At 46.3% G+C, this 22,123-nt stretch overlaps 1 protein-coding gene across 2 annotated transcripts in view; it reads left to right on the top strand.

Annotated features, from left to right (window-relative positions):
* The window catches only part of LOC143354385 (disintegrin and metalloproteinase domain-containing protein 10), a 233,678-nt gene that overhangs the window by 200,401 nt on the left and 11,154 nt on the right, over positions 1-22,123 (top strand). For both annotated transcript variants that reach the window (XM_076788428.1, XM_076788427.1), the window contains 4 exons: positions 1,996-2,120; positions 2,233-2,361; positions 3,912-4,080; positions 9,380-9,549. In XM_076788428.1, coding sequence (XP_076644543.1) covers positions 1,996-2,120; positions 2,233-2,361; positions 3,912-4,080; positions 9,380-9,549 — 593 coding nt within the window. The remainder of the gene's footprint in view (positions 1-1,995; positions 2,121-2,232; positions 2,362-3,911; positions 4,081-9,379; positions 9,550-22,123) is intronic.

Below are 22,123 nucleotides of genomic sequence, written 5' to 3'. Positions count from 1 at the left end.
GATAGTATTATCGCTATGTTCTTCACGTAGTCCAAAGCTGCCCACAGAAGCTCGGTATTATTTTTCCGTTTGTACCATTGATCCACTATCCACAAGAGAAGTCTTAATAATAACGAGGATAAGTTTAATCGAGCTCGAGAGAATCAACGAGGAACCTCATTCGAATCGAATTTACTCACAATCCATTGTAACCGCTATCAATCTCGCCGCGAACCACTCTCAATTAGACCCTAAATGACTAATAAAATCGTCGGGCCCTTACATCGGGCGGCGAAGTTCCACATAAAAATGGTAATTTCCCAGCAGCCCGCGGGCGAACTTTATTAACACTATTCCATCGCAGTAATCCCCTATAAATTCCTTTGTCATCGAGAGGAAGATTCAGTGAATTCAATTAGAAAGGTTGCGCGTCCGTCGGCCGTTTCTTTTTGCCAAGGGGGCGATGGCGGGCAGGCAAATGCCGCTTGTTCCAAAGTCTTTAATTAATTTCGTTTTTAATTTCCCCATTGTCGTGGCCAGTATTTCACCTGGGGCCCTCCCCTGACGCGGGGCTGTAGACGAGAGGGGGGGTTGAAATCGCGGGGGGTGTCGGAATTCCCGGAGCCGCGACACGGCCGACGAACATCCTGCTGGATGTTGTCCTCGGCGAAAATAATAAATCAGCCGGCCCGAAACGTCCGGTAATTTAATTTCCGGTTGAACTTTTCTCTAACCGTGGCAAGTTCCCTCCGCTGGGGATCGGTGTCCAGCATAGCCCGAGTATATGAAACGAGATAGCCGCCAGAAAGAGAGAGAGAGAGAGAGCAAGCGAGAGAGAGTGAGAGAGTGGAAAAAAGGAAGTGGAAAGGTGAACCCGGGGCTGAGGGACAGGGGATGAAGACTCCGGCTCGTTCCGGCCCCATTTCCACCCCTTTGTTCGCCATTTTTTGTTCTCAGAAGTTTCTCGCGGCATTTTCGTCCTGCAAAAAAGAAAATGTAAAAAAGGAGGAAGCAGGAGAAGCGATGAATATTCCATGAACGTCGCATATGAATTTCAATGGGAGGGACTGTTTACGGACGTACGGTGTGTTCATCGAGTGTTCCGGGCAAGGTCGCCGCGCCGTGTTTCGCCCCCCTTTTCGGGATTATCATAACCTCGCCGATGGAAAAACCCTTTCTGTTGCTCGAGAGGTCCACCGTAATCTGCTGTAAATAGAAAGTCTGCGATCCGTTGCGGATCCTTGATTTTTCGCTATTCCTACGAGCCTCGTGATATTTTTCATTCGGTACTAATTTATCATTGAAAAATTTTTGGAATCCTTTGTTGTGGCAAATGTCCATTTTTCAATATTTTGGCTCGATTAATTAATTCGCTAGAAATATTCTCTATAAATAACAGCAGGACAATAAATTCTCCCCATAAACGAACGGCAACCCTAACTCAATTTAATTAAGAAAATACGAAGGTAACGACTTCCTGAACAGTGCACACTATTTATCAGATCAGCGGAGAGTCTATAAGAAATTCAAATAGAATCCCGAGACTGCGTGCAAGCCGGAGAAAGGAAACGAATCAGATTAAACAAAAGTGTCGTAATCGCTGATAAACACTCGGCCCACCTACGTTCCGTTTATCGCGAGAATATTTTATTCTGAACGGTCGGCTGGATGAAAATTAGAGAAGTGACACGCGACCATTGATCCTAAAACCAGGGCACTACCTATGAAATGGCAAGAATTGCCGTAAAAGTAGTCCAAGATGATTCCAGCATATGGTCAGTCATGGTCCTCTGTTTTCGAGAAATTAGACCCCCGTACACTATTATTAGTCAGCCATTACCATTATTGAAATTCCCATCTTTCTGTAATACTCTAAAGAAGTTGAAAATTACATACTGATGTCATCAAATTCTCCTAATCCTAATTCTGCTCATTTTTCAAGTAGCCATTTTTCGAGCACACTGTGAAATGATCCATCTTTTTTCAGAGCTGACCGATTGTCTAAAATATTTTCAGAGGAGGACTACGACGCGTTCTGCTTGTCATACATGTTCACCTACCGGGACTTCGAGAAGGGCACCCTGGGCCTGGCCTGGACAGGGGACCTGAAGAACGCCGGTGGTGTTTGCGAGAAGAACGGGGTGAGTATTCCCGAAAAACCCCGGCCCCTAATTACTCCTCCAGCTCAGGCTCCGGCTCCGTAAGAATGACACTTGTCCCGGCGTTGGAACTAACGCAGTTTCGGTCTTGCAGCACTACAGGGGTAGCATGAAATCGCTGAACACTGGTATAATCACCCTACTCAACTACGGGAAGCACGTACCGCCGACGGTTTCTCACGTCACCCTCGCGCACGAGATCGGTCACAACTTCGGATCCCCGGTAAGTTCGCGACGACGCCACCGAATACGCGCGAAACGTTTTAGGGGCGGTTTCCCCGGAAGTTTTTCGCACGAACGTTCCTCCCGATTGCTCGAGATAGAGCTCCAGTAATCTCTAGATCTGATTGCTGGGGAGCAATCTTCACTCAACTTTAAATGCACACTTTTTCGTGCTGGGGGCTAAATGCCTTATTCGACGGCGGCAGATTGTGATTCATTATGTTTTGTAGTGTACACAGATTTTTAAAGTATGAGAAACTGTGCACGCCCATTACAATTGGTTTTAAAAACATTTTCGAATGTACGATGAAAATGTCATACAATATCACACTGTGTTGTACAATGTCATACACGTAACATCACACTGTGTTGTACAATGTCATACACGTAACATCACACTTTGTTGTATAATGTCATGCACACGACAACATCGCACTGTGTTGTACAATGTCATACACATGACAACATCGCACTGTGTTGTATAATGTCATGCACAAGACAACATCACACTGTGTTGTACAATGTCATGCACATGATAACATCGCACTGTGTTGTACAATGTCATGCACAAGACAACATCGCACTGTGTTGTACAATGTCATGCACATAACAACATCGCACTGTGTTGTACAATGTCACGCACATGACAACATCACACTGTGTTGTACAATGTCATACACGTGACAACATCACACTGTGTTGTACAATGTCATACACGTGACAACGTCGCACTGTGTTGTACAATGTCATACACGTGACAACATCGCACTGTGTTGTACAATGTCATACACGTGACAACATCGCACTGTGTTGTACAATGTCATACACGTGACAACATCGCACTGTGTTGTACAATGTCATACACGTGACAACATCGCACTGTGTTGTACAATGTCATACACGTGACAACATCGCACTGTGTTGTACAATGTCATACACGTGACAACATCGCACTGTGTTGTACAATGTCATACACGTGACAACATCGCACTGTGTTGTACAATGTCATACACGTGACAACATCGCACTGTGTTGTACAATGTCATACACGTGACAACATCGCACTGTGTTGTACAATGTCATACACGTGACAACATCGCACTGTGTTGTACAATGTCATACACGTGACAACATCGCACTGTGTTGTACAATGTCATACACGTGACAACATCGCACTGTGTTGTACAATGTCATACACGTGACAACATCGCACTGTGTTGTACAATGTCATGCACATGACAATCTGGTCATACAATGTGGTGCAAAAGCACACAGGTGTGAAATTTATCTTAGTGCACTGAGAATTTGTAAAGTAATGTCGAACAAGGTATCTGTTACGAAGTAATAATATGTAATTTAAAGGTAGATCTTGGAAAGGTTTCTGACCGTTGTAGAGGCACGGCTTCAAAAATTGAATTGGCGGTGTGTAGGTGGATCGAAACTCCGGGGTGATCGACCGAACGATTGCGGCACGTTACCGGGCGCCGTGGAGCAATAATTCAGTTTCCTTTTGAAACGCGCTAACGTTTTCTCTGTCTGCAAACGCGACAGCATGACCCGGACGAGTGTTCGCCCGGCGGTGAGGACGGAAACTTCATAATGTTCGCGAGAGCCACCAGCGGGGACAAGCGGAACAACAATCGCTTCAGCCCGTGCAGCCTGGTCTCCATAAATCCCGTTCTAAATGCCAAGGCCCGCTCGACCAAAGGCTGCTTCGCCGGTGAGTACCCAGAGCTTTCGGAATTTTAATTAGTTTCGAACGGGGTCAACGTCTGCGTACCCGCCACCGAGTCGTCACTCGCCAGACCCCGACGCCCGGAACTTCGATCGGCCGTTAACAAGATTACTCGTTGAATTATTTATACTTAAACGACGCCGCTAATCAGCGATCGACACGTGCTCGACCGCCGCTAGGGAAACTGATCCCCCCCTCGTCACCTGCGAACTCATCGAATTAAGCCTGACGATCTCAGCAGCTCGAGTCTTGCTCTGCTTTCGACCTTCTTCTTGATCCTTCAACCCCCTGCTTTCTTCATTCTTTCTTAATTGGTTCTGTACTAGTAAGAATGGAAACTAAAAATGGTCCTTCGACGCACTAGGGGCGGACATGTTTCTTTTAGGCAGGGGATTACCGAAAAAATTGAATAACGCCAGGGGTAGTATTCAGTTTGTCAAATTTTCCGACATTCCGTACTCTTCTGTACGAGAAGAGCAAATTTTTGTCACCTGCAAAATCAAAAATAAATCTATCAATCCAGCGGGAATGCTTAAACACACTTTTACATTTTCTCGATCATTCTTCTTCAACGCTAACATAATTAGATTCGTAGTGAGAATCGAAAGAAGTATTCGTTGTATAAATTCCGCCTAACAGACGCAGATAATTGGCGATTAGCGCGAGCTTAGCTACCATTAAGGGACAGATTGTCGCGAGTTAAATCACAGAGCCAGAGAAAATCGATCGGTATCGAGCAGTTCCCGGTCTGTCAATTTCTTTCGCTGTTGACTCCGGTCCGAAAACGAGCCGAAGAAACCGGAAAACTTGTGAAATTATGGGGTCGGGGGTTCGGAAAAGCCGGCAGTCTGGTAAAAGGCGAGGCATTCCGAGAATTAAGGAGTCAGGGAACCGGCAGATTCGGAAGTTACGGAAACACGGAGCCCGCAAATTGGAAAATTAGGAATCCGAAGGTAATTAAGGATCCCGGGTTGCCGAGAACTCGCGAAGTCAGAGCACTCGGCGGCCATTCGGCCCTCGATGTATCGTTCTCGCAGACTTTTCTCGACAACGCTGTGTTGTGTATTCTTTTTCCACCCCCTCTCTCTGTTCGAGAGAGAAAAAGAGAAGGCTTCTCTCTTATCTGACCTTACAACGTTAACAAATTTCGCAGCCTGGAAGAGAAAAAAAGAGGGGACGGGCGATACCGATGCTACAGAATATCGATTGACCTAACGGCGACTCAATGGCAATTCTAATGGAGGAACGTACATGGGCCGCGCGAAACTCGTTTCGGGCAACGGCGTGCGCGAATGGCCGAACAAACGATCGACGAATCGGGCAAACATGAAACAGACACGACTGGTTAATTGTCGATGACACGACCTGTTCCTCCGGGTCACGGCAAGAGAAACAAAAGGCGTCGAATTTTCGCGAAACGTGCATTCAAATTAGATTGGAAACCCATAATTAGCGCCTGTCCAAAATGTTTGTGGATGTCCCAGGTTGCATAGAGAACGTATTTATTTATAGATTTTGGTGTGGATCAATTCATAAGTCTTTTGAAAAGTTTGTTAAAATTGCTGTTAGCAATTTAAACAAGAAAATCGATTAAACAATGCCCCTGTTCTAAAGAGGATAGAAAGCTCGCCGGGATTTTTTCTTAATTTTACCGTGCCGAGTTTTCCGAAAAGGGTGCGATTAATGCATAGAATCCACAGTCTGTTCGTTAATGGATTTCTTGAGTGTTTCTCGATCAATTCTTCTACGATCCTCTCGTTGCCTTTTACAGAATTTCCTGCGCAATTTTCGACGTGTGTTTTTAATTTTTCCACCCATTAATACCTGTTCGTCTTGGTTAAATTTTTCATTTTTTCTTGCCTAGTATAATCCTTTCTTCCGTAAAAATCATTCGAGGAGGTCTCCAATACAACACGTAGAACGTTCTTCTCAGATAAATGTTCCCCTTTGCCTTTGACAAACGTTGTTCAGGATATTTTGTAATTAAGTCGGGCATAAAGGAACTGGGAGTCAAAGGAAGTGGTGTGACAAATAAACTCGTCAGGATTTAATAAAAATTCTTTTAAGGAACGACAAGTACTTCGAAAAACATTTTCACTGTATCTTTGGCCAACCTCTCTCGAGCCAATGTTTCATAAAAACAATCTTGAATTTCCATTACTACAGCATTTTGCTTTGGTTACATATTTGAGTGTTCACTGCAATCCTTTATTTTGCAAAAATTATTCAAGAAGGTCTTCAGTACGTCCTTCGATAAAGCCCAGTTTGTCTTCCACGAACGACGCTTGAAGCACATTTAATTAAATGCCGAGCAATGGAGCAGGAAGTCGAAGAGAGTAGCATGACGAACAAATTGATTACGGTTCGATAAAAATCCGTTCAAGGAAACATTAGCACAATACCGTGACGCCGCGCCAGCGTAAAAGAGCCTCGCACGACTGCATGCAGTTGCAGTTGCATCGCGCTTTTACATTTCCTTCGGAATAAGCGAGTCGGTGTGGGTGTCTCGGTAACGAGTGGTGGCGGAAATTAAAATTCCGAGCGTGACACGAGGCGTCTCTGTCACTCTTTAAACCGCTTAGCGAGCGATTATAACGCGCGGAACGTCGTGCAGCGCTCGGCGCGGCCGTTCGCAGCTGATTTTTAATCTGAATATCGGCTTGTTGATCGAAGCACGAGCCGAGAAAGCGGATCCGGATAGTGATCGCTGGTTGTACAAAGGCTTCACCCTGCCGAGAAACCGGAAGATCCGCCGAAGAGGCGTAGAAACCCGTGTAAAAACAGAACCGAAGCGGAATCGAGCGGAACGGAGCGAGCAGAGGCCGCCCCCGCAATTGATTCCATTACGCAGCCGCGGCCGACTTGTTGAGCTTCATTAAATCCAGGATTTCATTAAGCTCGCGGCGAATCAGGTTAACATTTATTCCGTCTAGTTTGCCTCTGTTACGCGGCGAGCTCCTCCTTTCAGAATCACTGCTATCGCGCGACCAGTCACTCTCTGTCTCTCTCTCTCTCTCTTTCTCTCTCTCTCTGTCTCTCCCTCTCTCTCTCTCTCTCTCTCTCTCTCTCTCTCTCTCTCTCTCCGGAAACCGATCGATCCTCTCTCCCCTTTGCTCTGTCGGTCGCCTCTATTGCAAATTTTACCTGAAATACTCTATCATGCTGTCCAACTTGCTACTCACGCATCGTTCTCCGCATTTTTCAAGTCCGATCCATTTTTTGATGGAATTAGGCGAATTGCGGTTCTCCATCGATCCTTTTCTGAAATTTCACATTCTGTGCACACTTGAATTCGTACATTGTTTTTCTGAATTCGTCGAGTCTCGGTTTATTTATTGTTGGTATAGTTTGACATGAATTTTACGTTTATCAGATCTACCAGTTCGTTTCCAGATCCTCTTCTCGAATTTTACACTGTACTCTAATGCTGTGTAAATGCTGTTAAAATAAAAATGTGATTTTGCTCTTCGTTTGTGCTGAAATTCGACGGAATATTGGGGTTTCGCGTAATTTTAAGCCCGCAGATTTATACGCATTTTTCGAGTCTCATTCAATCTTTCTGTTGGAACTTGACGGAATATGGGAAACGATTGATCCGCTTCTCAAATTTTACACTCTGTACTCCGTAATCCTGCGTAAATTTAATCTCGCACTTTGATTTTTGCATTTTGGCAGTACATATTCGTTTTCACTGTATTTTATTTGCGTTCTTTGGTTTCCTGCTAAATTTTAGCTCTTCAAACTTGATAATACTGTGAGATTATTTGCATTTTTCAAGTGTGATCCCATTTAATCGCTAAAGTCTACATCTCATTCAATTCAATTGGACTTTGAATCGACTCGAATCTGACGATGTAGATTTTTGTAAGGATTAATATTTTAGGTCATTGAAAGATTGACAGGATTTTTAATGCACTCCTCGTCACAGATCGATAGAAAATTTATTTTACCCATTAATGATGCACACGGTCTTTTTAAACCGGAACATAGTTGAATAGGATGGATCAAAATTGTACTGACAGGAGATTTAATTGATATTGAATAAGGGTTGTAATTTAATCATGAATTCTATTGAATTCAGTTAAATATATCCAGTAAATTACAGATGGAACCTATTTCAATGAACTTCCGCTTCTATTAAAGTCCATCAGGATCCTTGATGGAGCATACATGATTTATCCCACTTTGTCGAAATTGGAGATGAAGATCTATATTTACGCGAAAATCTGCTTCCGGTCATCGGATTCAATTTTAAGGGTATTTTGATCTCTTTATGGACAGATGGTTGGTTGTCGAATATGCTGATTTCTATAGAACTAATGCTGTGCTATGGAATCAAATTTGTGTCGAAATGAATTTATAAGAATTGCAAAATGTTTCAAAAATCACGTTCCACGGTATGTTCTCATTATTTTAGGAAAAACGTGAGGAATGCGAAAGTATGAGCAAGTGGTAGCTAACTCGATGAGAGTAAAGCTAATGGCAACAGAGCCGCGTAAATGTTAATGAAAGCAACCTGGAATTGACTCGAGCTCCGCGAGATTGTATCTAGGATCAGTTACCGAGAGGCTACCAATTTGTGTTTGGGGAAAAGTCAAGAACGAAGTACTCTATTCTAGTAGAATCGTTGGGCTAGTGAGTAGAACGCTTGATTGCCATCCGGACGGCTTTGGTTCGAATCCCCTGAATACCCAAATTCCATTTTCTCATCGGAATTTTCACATGAATTTAATGGCGGGAATCGGGGAAGAATTAACTGCACAGTGAGAAAAATATTAAATGTAATTCGTAAAAATTATTTCATGATTGACGGAAAATCGAGCACAGATAATTCTCTCTTGAACCGTTAAAATCCCCAATAAAATAAATTTCGAAGATTAAAGGAAAATTCAAGAAAGGTGAAAACACAGGGAAATTAAGAGAAGTGTGTGTAAAATTTCATGAAAATGGTGCAAGCACTTATAATGTGGAAAAACTCTGTGGAAATTCAAGAAAATTAGAGGAAACCAGTGATCATTTCCTGGGCTTGAAGTTTGTATGTCCTTTCACGGTTAGAATTGTTGTTGCAGGTGACAAATGGACCCACATATTTGAAAAAATATGTGGAATAATCGCGTTGATAAAAACTGGTGACGAAGGGGGTTGAGTAGGAACGGTTTGAATGGGTTAGAACTCAGAGCGAGATTTAATAGCGATCGCTGATAGGTCGCGCGGCGAAAGCGTCGTTGCGGCAAAAAGAATAAGTAGATCGGGGTAGTGAAATGGAGAATCGATGTGTCCTCAGAGCCCCAAACTGCCATCTGCGGGAACGGAGTGGTGGAAGACGGCGAAGAGTGTGATTGCGGCTGGGAGGAGGATTGCAACGACCCTTGTTGCCACCCTCAACGACTCCATCATGCCCCTCGCGAGATACCTTGTCGCCTTGCCGATGGCGCGCTGTGCAGTCCCAGCCAGGTAAGTGGCCCTTTTCGTTCATTTGCTGACTGCCCGGAAATGCTCTTCTCCCCCACCCCCTCCCTAGTGGATCGCGATTAACCGTGCGATTACTCGAACGACGGCGATTTCGCGTTCAACCCCCGAGGCGATTCCGTGATCCCGGAAAGTACAGAGAAATTAATCGATTCCGATCGTCGACACGTACCCGAGCAGACCGTTCTGCGAAACATTTATATTTTTCCAGCGAAGGAGCAGCGTTGAATGCGTTACCCGGCTCGCTTCGAATATCTCGGAAGGTTAATGTTCCGCGTAACGGAACGCGGATGTAGAATATCGATTCCCCGAGACAACGGGATCGTTATTGCCCTTCTTCTCTCGCTTCTTTGGCACGTTATTGCTCCCCCTTTAATACGCGGATCGTCCGATATTTCCACGAGGTGTCAACTACGAAATTACCCGAAGCCAGACGCGACACGGATAATAATCTAACGATAAAGGGAAGACCGGAAGACTTTCCGACACCAGCAATATACCAGCGAGAACCTGTAAATTGAATTAGCGGGGAACGCGATCCCAAATGGTACCCGATAAACTTCCCGGATAAATCATGCGTTAATCCTTTCGACGCTTTCCTTCCAGCCAAGTGTGCAAGAGTCAATTTAGAGCGCGCACAGCTGCTGAAAAATTTCGAGTCCTTCGTTACTGCCCGCCGGCTTAATTGCAATCTGAAAGTTTACTTTTAGCTGCGATTAAGTGCTGTTTCGCTGCTGTGACGGGATAATGCTCGCAACGTGGAACTCGTTTTCTTGGGGAACAAGTCCATTTGGTAATCGTAACATCCTCGGACGGAAAGGAAACTAATTCGTAAAACGTGTATTCCACAGATCCTCGAAGCGAATGAGGGTCTTCGGTAGACGGACGAGTCGAAAATGTTGACAAATTTCCAGCGGTGCAGTCTCGAATAAAATCGGTCGGCGAGTAAACGGAAATCCGATATTAAAACGCGAGCCGGGGCGATAAAGGATAATAGGAGCAATCGAGAGCGTTAATGGATCAATTATCGGCGAAGGCATCGTTTCAAGCGTTCGCGAGAAGCCCTTGGTGCTCGTAGCTGGGACCGGAATGAAATCCAGAGAGCGCGGACCGCGTCTGCGTCCGTTTGCGAACCCCTTACATGCAACGTCGCTAATTAATAACGCAACTGCGCGCGGAGCGATGGCGCGGGGACGGCCGGGTATTGATGTTTATTAATGATACACCGAAGCCGTAATTAAACGCGGAACGTGCAGTTACACGCGTCTCGTTTCCCGCGTCGCGTCGACGCACGTCAGCTCGCGTTAATCCAACCGATGCCGCTCGTTTGTTCGACGGACGAGGGAAGTTCGATACTCGACGGCAACGGCGCGGCGCGGCACGGCGGCGTGCGTTGGATAATTAAACGGGTCCCGCCGATAATGAGTAGACGAACTCCTACGCCGCGGTCGAAATCGAGACGCCCCTCGCGCTCATGCTATCAACAGCGTCACGCCGCGCAGCGGTAATTTATGCGGCAGCGAACTTCGACGTTTCTCCGGCTGGTTGAACCGGCGTGAACTTGGAATCGAACCCCCACCCCCACCGCCACCCTTCCGAAGCGGGCCATAGTACACGGATAGATTTACCATCGAAAGGGACGCCGCGTCACGTTTCCGTGGGCCATCGATCCATTCGAAAAGCCCATTGATCCCCGTAGCGCAGCCTGCAGTCGGGAATAGCCCTGCTCGAAACTGTAATTCAGCTGATGCCGTTGATGAGAGCATAGCTAATGACAACTACGTGACGTAAAGGTTAATAAAAGCGATCCCGAACTGTTTCGATCTACGCGAGATTGTATCTAGGAACAGCTACCGAAAGGTTCTCAACTTGGGTTTGGAGAAATGTCGAGAACGAAATACTGTGATCGGGAAGAGTCTTTGGGGGAGCGAGTAGAGCGCTCGACTCCCATTAGGACGACTAGGGTTCAAATCCCGAGGACACCTAAGTACCCTTTTTCCTTCGGAATATTCACTTGTGGTTAATGGTAGAGGTCAAGGAAAAATAATTGCATAATTGGAAACATAATTAAAAGATATTGATAAAAAATTAAATAATCTTATCTTAAAAAAAAAAACAGCACAAAAATCAAGCACAAAGTCCTTCGAAAGATTGAAGAAAAATTCAAGAAAGGGTGGGGAGAAAACCTTGGGAGCATTTGAGAGGAAAAGTGGAGAAGGAAAGAAAACGGGGAAATGTGGGCACAAAAAATGGGGAAAATCTGAGGGAAAACCTGGAGAAAGGAAAAAGATCAAGAGAACGACGACCACCCAGAAAAAATTAAAAAAATTTCTCACAGGAAAGAAATAACATGATGATAAGCTTCTCGGGATTGTAGAGGACTTTTCTGGGGAAAAGTCTGTAAGGAGACTGGGAAAGTTTGAGGGAAAATTTCCAGGAAAGTACTTCCAATGATCAACCAGTAAAAAATAGATGAAACCGTCAGGATTGTTCCACATTAAACAGCACTAAGTACCCCGTTGAAGAGAGGGGGGAGGAACAGTGGGGAAAAATCCGAGCACGCGGAAGAGAAAAATGGTACAGAGTAACGACCTGGAAAACAGTTGCAGAGAAAAAGGGGGGGGGGGGAAAGCCGGGCACGAAGAAAACGGTCAAGATTATGTGAAACAACTGGAACGGGTTCAATTTCTGGGCATGAATGACGCTAGGTTTCGCCGCGAGCACAAACGTAAAACGAGCACTTTCGCCGGGACGCGCGAGCGTTGCTTTCCTAGCAGAGATAGCATTATGGACTGTAAGCAATCTCGTACACGTACGATTCTTGTCGGTCGAAGGAAACTTCTTGGTCACGGACGACCATGGAGATGGGCTCGAGATCTCGAATTAGTTTCCAGGTGTGTTCGTGTGTAGACCCGAGGAGAGAGAGAAGCTAGTTTCCAGGTACGCGGCGCGGTGTTATCGTCGACGACGTGGCAAACAAACGGCTAGAGAGAATAGGCAGGCGGCGGCAGGTTTCCTGGGCGTGTAGGGACGAGTTTAATTTCCAATGTTAGTCTCTGCCCGTGTGTTCTCCAGCCTCTCGCAGCCGTTTTCCCCGTAAAATAGGAACTAATTAATCAAATCGGAATCGAGGCGAAGCACCAGACAGAGGCGCGAATGGGAAACTCCCCGGCCAGCTAAAAACAATTAATCTCGTTAAATCGTAGCCGTACAGCGCGAGGCGAAACCGTTCGATCGTTCCTTCGAATTCAGTCTGGTGGCCGGCCGGGGGTCCACTGACCTTTTCTCTTTTTTGCTCGCTTCATCCGCAGTCAGCGGTTCGAGCCGTTCGACGACGGCGATGTCTTTTTCCACAGACCGGTACGTGTGCGACCGAACACGCGAAATTGGCGAGCTCCGGGGCCGGGGAACGGCTGTTAAACGAGTTTTTCCATCACGGGGAAGAATTACAGGCGGTATTGTTCCGGCGCGGTTACAATCGCCGCAATTCCGCCGTCCTTCCGCGTCACGCTCCCTAATTATGCCGCCCCGCGAACACTGAATGGAGTGCAATTATGAAACCATTTTCGTTTCGAGGCGTTCGAATCGTCCGGCGTTGCTCGATCTTCCCGCAATTTTCCCGGACGTCGACCGCGTCCGGTCACCGAAAATCCGGCGAAAAAGCAAGCACCGCTCGAATCCGTCCGTCGCCGTCAGGAACAGTCACTTTCTTTCGCGTTATCGCGGCCAACAGTTCGCGGCTGATAAAAGAAAGCCGGGGAGGAAGAAACGTTGAAAAGCGAGAGGCGGGTACGCGATCGCGACCAAGACCGATAGAGGCGGGGTGTTAACCGAGAGAAAAAAGAAAATAGAGAAAAGTATGGGGGAAAACGGCGGAGCAGCGACGGCTCGCGGAAGTCGATGCATTAGGTGCATCGCGGAAGAAAAGTGCCGGATGCAAAACACGTAGACCCACCCGGGCAGCACACGAACGCCGCGACGTAGACGAATGAGCGACCTCTTTTGAGACCCGTGTTTGCTCGGCGGTTGAAAGAAACGCGGAGAGCAATAAACAACGGGAGCTGCTTGCTGCGCAGCGCAGAGTGGGGACGGGAATCGAGAGGAAGCTGTGGACATTTAGCGAAACGAGGAACCTTGGCGGGAAAAAATTAGGGGAGAGAAAAGGGAGGGAGGGGTGGCAGTGAGTTGTGCTGCTCTGTGTCTGATGAGGGAAAGAGTGGGAAGGAGAAAAAGGACGGAAAGCGAGCAGCTTGCGAGGAACGAAAGAAAACACAGACGGGGACGGGACAAGAAGAAAGACAAATAGTCGCGAGCGAATGGGGGAGACGGGTCCCAGGGACGCGCGAGAGAGTGTTTGCGGGAACGCAGGCGTGAAACTTGCCGGCTGGATAGGTGTGTATTATTTCGAGAACCGGCCGAGGACGGTGAACTCAAAGTTTCCGGGTATTAACGCCATTATAACGATTCAGCTGGCCGATAACTTGCCCGCCAGACTTCCGGCACCAGTCCCGACAAATTTCTTACGGAACTTCCGCACAATTACAGACGGTCTTTGCAGCCTGTTACTGAACTCGCGGCTTATTAAGGAAACAGTATTACCCGCCGAAGAATGTGGACCGACATCAATCGGACGATTCTGCCAAATGGGACAAATTCCTGGCCGCGTGCGCTTTCGCGTGAAAATTGATTCGCGAGACCGGTCCGAGATTTCAATTAGCCATCCATCTCCAGCAGATAAAAGCTTCCTTCCCCCCGTTAACTTTCGATAATTTCCACCGCCGCTTGACAGATTCCTGATGAAACTTCCAGGCAAATTAGACGTGCACCGAACTCGCGCGCCGGCCAAGAATATTTCTCCGCGGCTATTAACAAATTACCGTTTCGCCGCCGCCGCGCCGTACACTCGCTTTCGAAACTTCAGTGGCGGTGGGCGGGAGGGGAGAGGCGAAAATGAAAATCGCGTCCGAGAGACTTTTCCTCGGCAAAGTCAAAGAGAACATCCTCCCGGTTCTCCGAGAAGTATGTTTATTATTCAAGAACCACTGTGTTGCAGCCCGCTCACACGTCGGATACTAATTTGATCTCGCGGGAAGATTCGGAAAAAGGTTATCTCCCGCTCGCAGAAATTCGAGTGCGTAAACTTTATCCGCGGGATTTTACGGGACACGAAAATTCGAGCCGCCGTACTTTACTTTAATGTTCAGACATCGGTGCGCAGTCGAATTGTGGTATATGGTTTATAATGGTTTGTTTGTTAAAATATACAAGAGAAAAGGGTATTGAATAGTTAATTTCGACGTCGGAAACAACTAGATACTCTGACTCGCAAGCAACGCACACGTCCTTCACTCTCCGCAGTCAACGCAAATCTGTCTGTTCTTGTTTTTTTTTTTTTAGTTTTCGCTTGGGTACGAGGTTCTACAGTACCTGGGGAGAAAATTCCCTTTAACCTGTATTTGACATGATTGGGTGAGGTGTTATGGGCTGCGTGTTGGATGGGGAGAGGTCTATGTGACCTTCATGAGTTAGTTGGATAACCCCTCTGGTGGGGAGTTGGGATTAAGGTTTGGTGGGGGGTTTTGGGAGAGTATGGTGAATCATTTTGGGGGTAGTATTGTTTCTACGTTTCTTCGGGTAGAGGTTGAGTGGATTGTAATTTCCTACGTTAGCTATGAGGAGGTTTGGGTGGTTGGGTGTGAAGGCTGAATGTAGGGATGCGGTGATGTATTGTTTGATGGCTGGAATCTGTGGTGCTTGCGAATCTGTCTGTTCTGCCCAAAAATGCCCTTTTCTAGTCCTCATTCACACACCCGCACTCATCCCCAAATCCTGTGTGTGTCTCTTCAAAACCCCAGCCTACCCTTGGGCCTGTGGTTTTCATCAGGGACACTTTCCCTTCTATGGGCCTCTTCCTTTGGGTCTGGCTTTCGTCGGTCCTCGATGTTTTCCGGCCCTCTTCCTGCCATTGAAGACCCAACGACATCCTGCTTAAATCTACGACACTACAGAATTTGTCATCGCCGACATCCGCTTTAGCTTTTGTACACATTAAAAAACGCGCATTTCCTTGGCGATTCGCGCTGAAAGAACACTTCGCCGAGAAATATCCTCGATGTAAATTTACAAGGGATATTGGATCTCCCCGGGCTTTTAAAAAAGTTGAAATTTATTCGATGGCGTTGCCGGGGGGAGGGGCAGAAGTTGCGCGGCTCCGAAGCCTAATTAATTAATCGACGGGGCTGGAAAGGTTCGACGCTCCCAGAGCTGCCGTTTCGTCCGGCGAACATCGTGTCCCCTTCGGTTTCTCGGGATAGTACAAAGGTGTGTCGAGCAGTAGACACACAAAGTAAGTGTGGGCGGCAGCTCGCCGATATCCCCCAGGGTGTCGCATTCTTCCCGTGACAGCATTAAGGATAAGGGATTGCTGGGCCAGAAGAGGGGAGAGGGGAGAGGCAGGCTGTTCTGGAGGGAAATGAAGCACGTATAGGTGTCACGATTGAAACGCAGATATAAGGCGGCGCGCGGTGTACGTGTTTGCGCGGGACCGTGCTTTGAAAATAGAACGCGGGGGATTCGTTTTATCGGTGGAAGTCGCATTACCGTTCCCTGCCGAAGGATCGAATATCCGAAGATGGCCGGATCGCTTTGCCGCTCGCTCGCTCGCTCGCTCGCGCGCGCGCTCCTCGTCCCCGTCGCCGTTAACATGATCGAGACGGTATCGTTCGGCGTGGCTGCGACCCGATTACGCCCTGATTGGACTCCTCCGATCACTCCTCGCCGTTTCTTTCTCTTCGCGATTCGCGATTAGGGGGTGACGCCTATGTAACCGATTTTGAACCCTAACTTCAGAATTTTGTTAGGAACGGGAGGAAAGTTAATGAAAAATTCGTTTACAGGTATTTGTTACACATGTCCCGAGGGATACATAAAAATTTTTCTATGTCATTAGTATGAAAAATAACGGCGGAAGACGATCCTGAGAGCGGGGATTGATTCCTCAGAAATTGTCGGGATACTTTGAAAGGGACGTCGAGGTTACAAATAGGAATTTTGTTCCACCGGAAAGAATATTTATTGCCGAAGTAAAAATAACATTTGCACGGCGTCGAAGCTGTCTCCCGGCGCGTCACGTAGCGCCATTTATATTCATCCGAAATTGAAAATTTAAAGCGGCGTTGTTTTTTCATGAGTTTGCGTAGTACTTGATCCTGTTCGCAGCGACGGTCGCGCGGGATTGGAAGAGCTGCTTTGAAAAACGGGCACCGATTTTTGCAAGAAATGTTTGCATTCCTAGCACGACTAAAGCGACTTAATTAACGGTTATTAATGTGGTTGAAGATTTAATACGAACGCAAATGAATTGCCACAATTTTTAGAAAACTCGCGTCTTAGCCTCATCGGAGTGGGTGTACAATTTATGTCGTAGCTTTGTTAATTTTACGAATTCTCCAATGAAATTTTTACAGAATATAGTTGAGAGGACGCGCTAACTGTCCGGCTAAATAATTTTTCGGGGCATACATTTGTTTGGCCGGAGTCGCGAGTCTTTCTCTCAGAGATTGGTCTGATAAGGGTTGGGATCGGTCGATGGGAATGATTCGAGCAAGCAGGACGTTCGAAAGGGAAAGAGGATAGGGTCGTTTCGTCACGGAATATCAAAGGGCCGGGGGAAGCAGTCGAGGGCCGAAATATTCTCGTTCGGCTCCCGGTCTCTGGTCTAATTCCATCCGGAGCGATTCGAATAATTCCTCGGTTCGTTAGCCGCGGCGTTTCGCTACATCCAAGCAGGCAATTACTCGACAGAGGAGGACGGACTTCCGTGATTCCCTGCCATTGTCGCTTGCCGTCCTCCGCCTAAAGGAATTTCTTTCCTCCTCCCCTCTCCCCTCCCCTCCCCCGTTCGACTATTGAAATTCGATAAATTGATTCGTTTCATGCCGTGTTATTACGTCCGGAAGACGCGAACCCGGGATCCGCCATAAGGCTTTACCGTAAGGCTCGGCTGCACTTTCTCTGCTCGCGACGAGCGAAGCGTGCCCGTAAATTCGCATTCACGGACAACAACGCAGTTCATGATTCCACCCCTTTGGACCGGCACCGTCCTTTCCGTGGATCTTATTGCCATTCTCGAAGCTAAATAGTTGCTTTGAATAAGGTACTGGATCTTCTAGGTGATCATTGTTCGAGGGCATTTGTTCAGACAGTGCTGAATACGAAGACTACGGATCTGATGCATTTCTGATCGAAATGAACAGATCCAATACAAAACAGTAAAAAACATTCAAAGAATTCGCAGACATCATCGGATTATTTCCAGCTGATTAAAATTATTATTGAAATGAATGCCAACAACGGGACACAACGTCCCGTTTTTAATCCCTTTAAATGTATTGTTTTGTGCATTGTATTAGGGGAACCCGTAAGTAAACAATTATTTTGAAATCGAAAACAAACTTTAATTCTTGTATACTTAATTTTGGATCAGCTTCCACTAGAGATTTTAGGGTGTCATTATCAAATTCCACTGGTCGTCCACTTCGAGGCCTGTCAGAGAGATCATAATCGTCAGCAGCAAACCTTCTGAACTAATAACCATGTTCAACCATATTAACCATATTCAATGACGAATATGATCCTCGGAAGATACGGACGCCGCCGTTTTATTACAAGGTTGTAAAAAAGAATTTTAGAATATTTTGAACACAGTCTGCTTTACCGAAAACTGTAAAAGAATACGTGTTTCCTCTTCAACGATCGGTACAGAACTAAAGGCAAAACAAATTCTTTGCAAACAATTGATTACTTATGATGAGAGTACACCAAAGCCGTGAGATGTGCAAAAACAATATTAAATCGTTTGCTAGGAATCGGATGGATTCTGTATAAATGAAGATTTGGTCTTTCCAATGGCCGGAAAATAATATGCCTATTGAGAACTAAAGGCAAAACAAATTCTTTGCAAACAATTGACTACTTATGATGAGAGTACACCAAAGCCGTGAGATGTGCAAAAACAATATTAAATCGTTTGCTAGGAATCGGATGGATTCTGTATAAATGAAGATTTGGTCTTTCCAATGGCCGGAAAATAATATGCCCCTATTGTACGGGTTAAAGTCTCACGGGAGAGTAAATAGTGATCGGTAGTCAACGCAGGGGAAATTCATTTTTGCAAGTAAATTGCGCAGACATTGGCAGCCTGGTAATTTGCCAGGGACACAGCGCAGCAGGGGGTCGATCTACCACGTTGGCAGCGGGTTTAATCAGTCGCCGTGATTTGCCGGTCGACGTTCGTTTTTCGGTGGGGGGGGGTGGAACCTGTCGAGAGGCGTCGACGACGTTTCAATTTTCGGATTTCCGATCCGTCAGACGGATCGGGCGCGGAAATTTCGCGGGGGAACAGCGATCGTTAAGCGAGACACACACGGGTACGGAGGAATTTCCCGTGAATTATGGGGGCTCTTGATAAGCTTTATCGCCGCAAATTAACAGACTGGACGATTAGGTAGACATCCCGAGTCGGGGCTAAACGAACGGGTCGATAAAGCGATCCTCGAAGTAGATTTCTGAAGCGGTTCGAATTGCGACCGCACCGGGCGCGGCGCACGCTTCAATCTTCACAAAATTGCAAGCCACTAGCCGGACCGAGCGATACGTCTTATCGTTCCCAATTAAGAATAACGCGAGCCTGACACGAGCTAAATAAAGGTCCGGGGTGGCTTGTCCCGACGGTCGAGCATTAAAGCGGCCGTTAAATCTTCTTGGATTGCAGGCTTGGACCTCTACGCTGAGAGAGAGATAAGCCTTATCGTCCATTGATTGAAAAGCGTTAAATCGCGCCATCCTGCCATGAAGAATGCGCCCCCTCATCTCGGATACTGATAATGAGCAAAGCATTAAGTCCCGGGACGCCTGACCTAGGCGAAAATCCCCTGGGAACTCTCTCTCTCTCTCTCTCTCTCTCTCTCTCTCTCTCTCTCTCTCTCTCTCTCTCTCTCTCTCTCGGTCTCTCTCTCCCTCTCTCTCTTTCTTTGATATTATGCAAAATCACTGTAGTGTGCAACCTTTCGTCGATCGATCGCGAAACGAGCTTACCCGTGGACGTGATCGTAAGACCAATTTTTAGTCCCAAACTACTGTCGAATTTGCATTCAATTTCCCATACACTTGCGATTAGATATCGGCGGGTTTATGGGTGCCGGGAGCTTCAGGCCAATTTCATAAATAGTTATCGTGCACTCTGCTGTGCAATGGCGATATCTCTGCGAAGGCAATATGGTAATAATGTCGGTAATAGTCGCAAAAGTGGACTAAAGCAAATGTGCTCTTGGGATCTCGGCGAGGGTCGCCAGATCAGGGGAATTGACTTGTGAATCGAGGGGAGAAAGTGACCCTCTCCCTTTGCCTGTACCGGATTGATCACGTGACATTGTGTCACAAGTACGACAAAGATGAAACGCGCCACGTGACCGGCCGTGGAGAAAACGTGGGGGAAGGTAGAGTGGGGAGACAAGTCTTGATCTGCTACGAGGAAATACAGACCAATACAGAAGTACAGTTGTTACACCGTATGCGGATATTTTGTCTCGCCAAAGGCAACAAAATAAAATTACAAAGCCGAGGAAAGTCGCGTGACCCGCGACAAAACGAATTGCGTTCGCGAGAGGTTCAGGTCCGGCCGAACCAGACGGCGCTTATTCGATGAAAAAGCCACGGGCTCGGATTCGCCGGCCGGCCAGTAATATTCCCATGGACCGAATGCACTTTTCCATCGGGTTATTTATTCTTTGATATATGCACGGCCCGAGAATACATCCACTTGCATCAGCATCGAATTCCTTCCGCTGCTTTCCGTGCCAATTCGTTGAACCGGAAAACGCATCAGACCGGGGGAACCTTATTTTCCGAGCATCGGCTGTCGGTCCCACGGGTATCCTTCGATCAGATATTCAAACCGTGGATCGTTCTTATCTGCACGTTAAGCGAAAATCATTCGATTCGCTTAAACGTCCACTGCCACCCCCCGCGCCATCCCCTCTGTTTCTCCGACTCTCTGTGTCACAGTTTCCCCTGTTCTCTCTTTTTCTTTCTCAGTTTCTCCCGCGGGACGTTGGTTGCTCGATTTAATTAAATCGAAAATTATCGACGGCAGAGCAAGTACTCGCTCGAAACAAGACGCCGTCCGACTGATAAATCGTTTTCTCCGGTCTTCGAGAAACCCTCCCTCTCTTTCTGGGATTCGCCCCACCAGTTAAGAAAGTTTCCACTCGCGCCGGGGGAAAAGATCGAGCATCCGCTCCCGGAATATTATTCCGCCGATTTGCGAATCGTTGCCGAGCGAGCTCACGGCCCGATTTGCATTAGAATCCGTTAATTTTCTTTGATCGTCCCCGGAAAACCGTTCGCCGCCCCGGGAAAACGACCTCGGCTGATCCGTGGAGCTACTACACGAGGCGAGGAGCAAAGAAAAACCCCCCGAGAAGTTTTCTCGGGCGTGAAATCGCGGTTTCGCAGTCTGTTTGTACCCTCAGCCCCCGCTCCCCCCCTTCCCCTCTTCCCTCCGCCCACCTGTACTCTACCCACCTACCGACAAACGCGTTTATACGGTTGACTTCGACGAACTTTCGGACTTCTTCATCGTCCCACCGTGTCCCGAAGGGATGGTAAATATTCATTTTTCCGTGGACGAATCGGTAAATTAGCGCCCGGATGCGAAACGATCTGTTGAACGGAAAGAAAAATTTATTTGGTTGCGATAAGAAATTTAATCGCGTAGGGGCAGCAGAATTCCTAAGAATAATCACTGGATTGCAAAAAAAAATTTTCTTCATCAATCGTAACAAATAGAAACCAAACTGTATCAATATTAACCCTTAGCAGTCGAATGGTGCCTGTAAGACACCACTAAAAATTGCTGTATCATTATTCAACATATTTGTTACATTATTAAATTTGTTTGTATTTAATAAATTACCAAACATTTCGGTATTGTACGAGTAAGTTGTATAACATTAAAAAAATATATAGAAGGGCAATATTCTAGGTCGGAAGAATTGTTTCGTTTTGGAGTTAAAATAGCTTCGAATGCAAAGGGTTAATAATTAAAATAATTTTAATAAATTCAAGACAGTGTATTCACATGTTCCAATCCCTCTAATCCTCTCACTATTTTCAATTATCCAATTTTTTCATAAAATCCACAGTCTAATAACTGTAATAGAATTACATTGATTTTGTGAGATACCCGGGAAGTGATTATCCGGCAGCGAACGTGTTAAATTACGCGAAAGTAAATATTTCCACGTTACAACAACGTAATCTATGAAACGGTAGCTTTAAATATTAAAAGCTGAATTTTAGAATTGAAAGGAGAATTAAATGATTTACAGAGTGAAATGTGAAAGGGGAATGAAACTGTTACTGGAAATATTAGCTGGTGTTAGTATTTGATTGCATTTTATCGTGCGGAGGTTCAACAATTGATCGAGCATATAAAATAAAACGAGATACAGGCGTGTTCCCAGGTGTTTGCCCCGAAAAGTATGCAAATATGCTAGCG

This window comes from Halictus rubicundus, chromosome 5 (assembly GCF_050948215.1).
Source record: "Halictus rubicundus isolate RS-2024b chromosome 5, iyHalRubi1_principal, whole genome shotgun sequence".
Taxonomy (NCBI): domain Eukaryota; kingdom Metazoa; phylum Arthropoda; class Insecta; order Hymenoptera; family Halictidae; genus Halictus; species Halictus rubicundus.
This window is presented reverse-complemented; position numbering and strand designations above follow the sequence as displayed.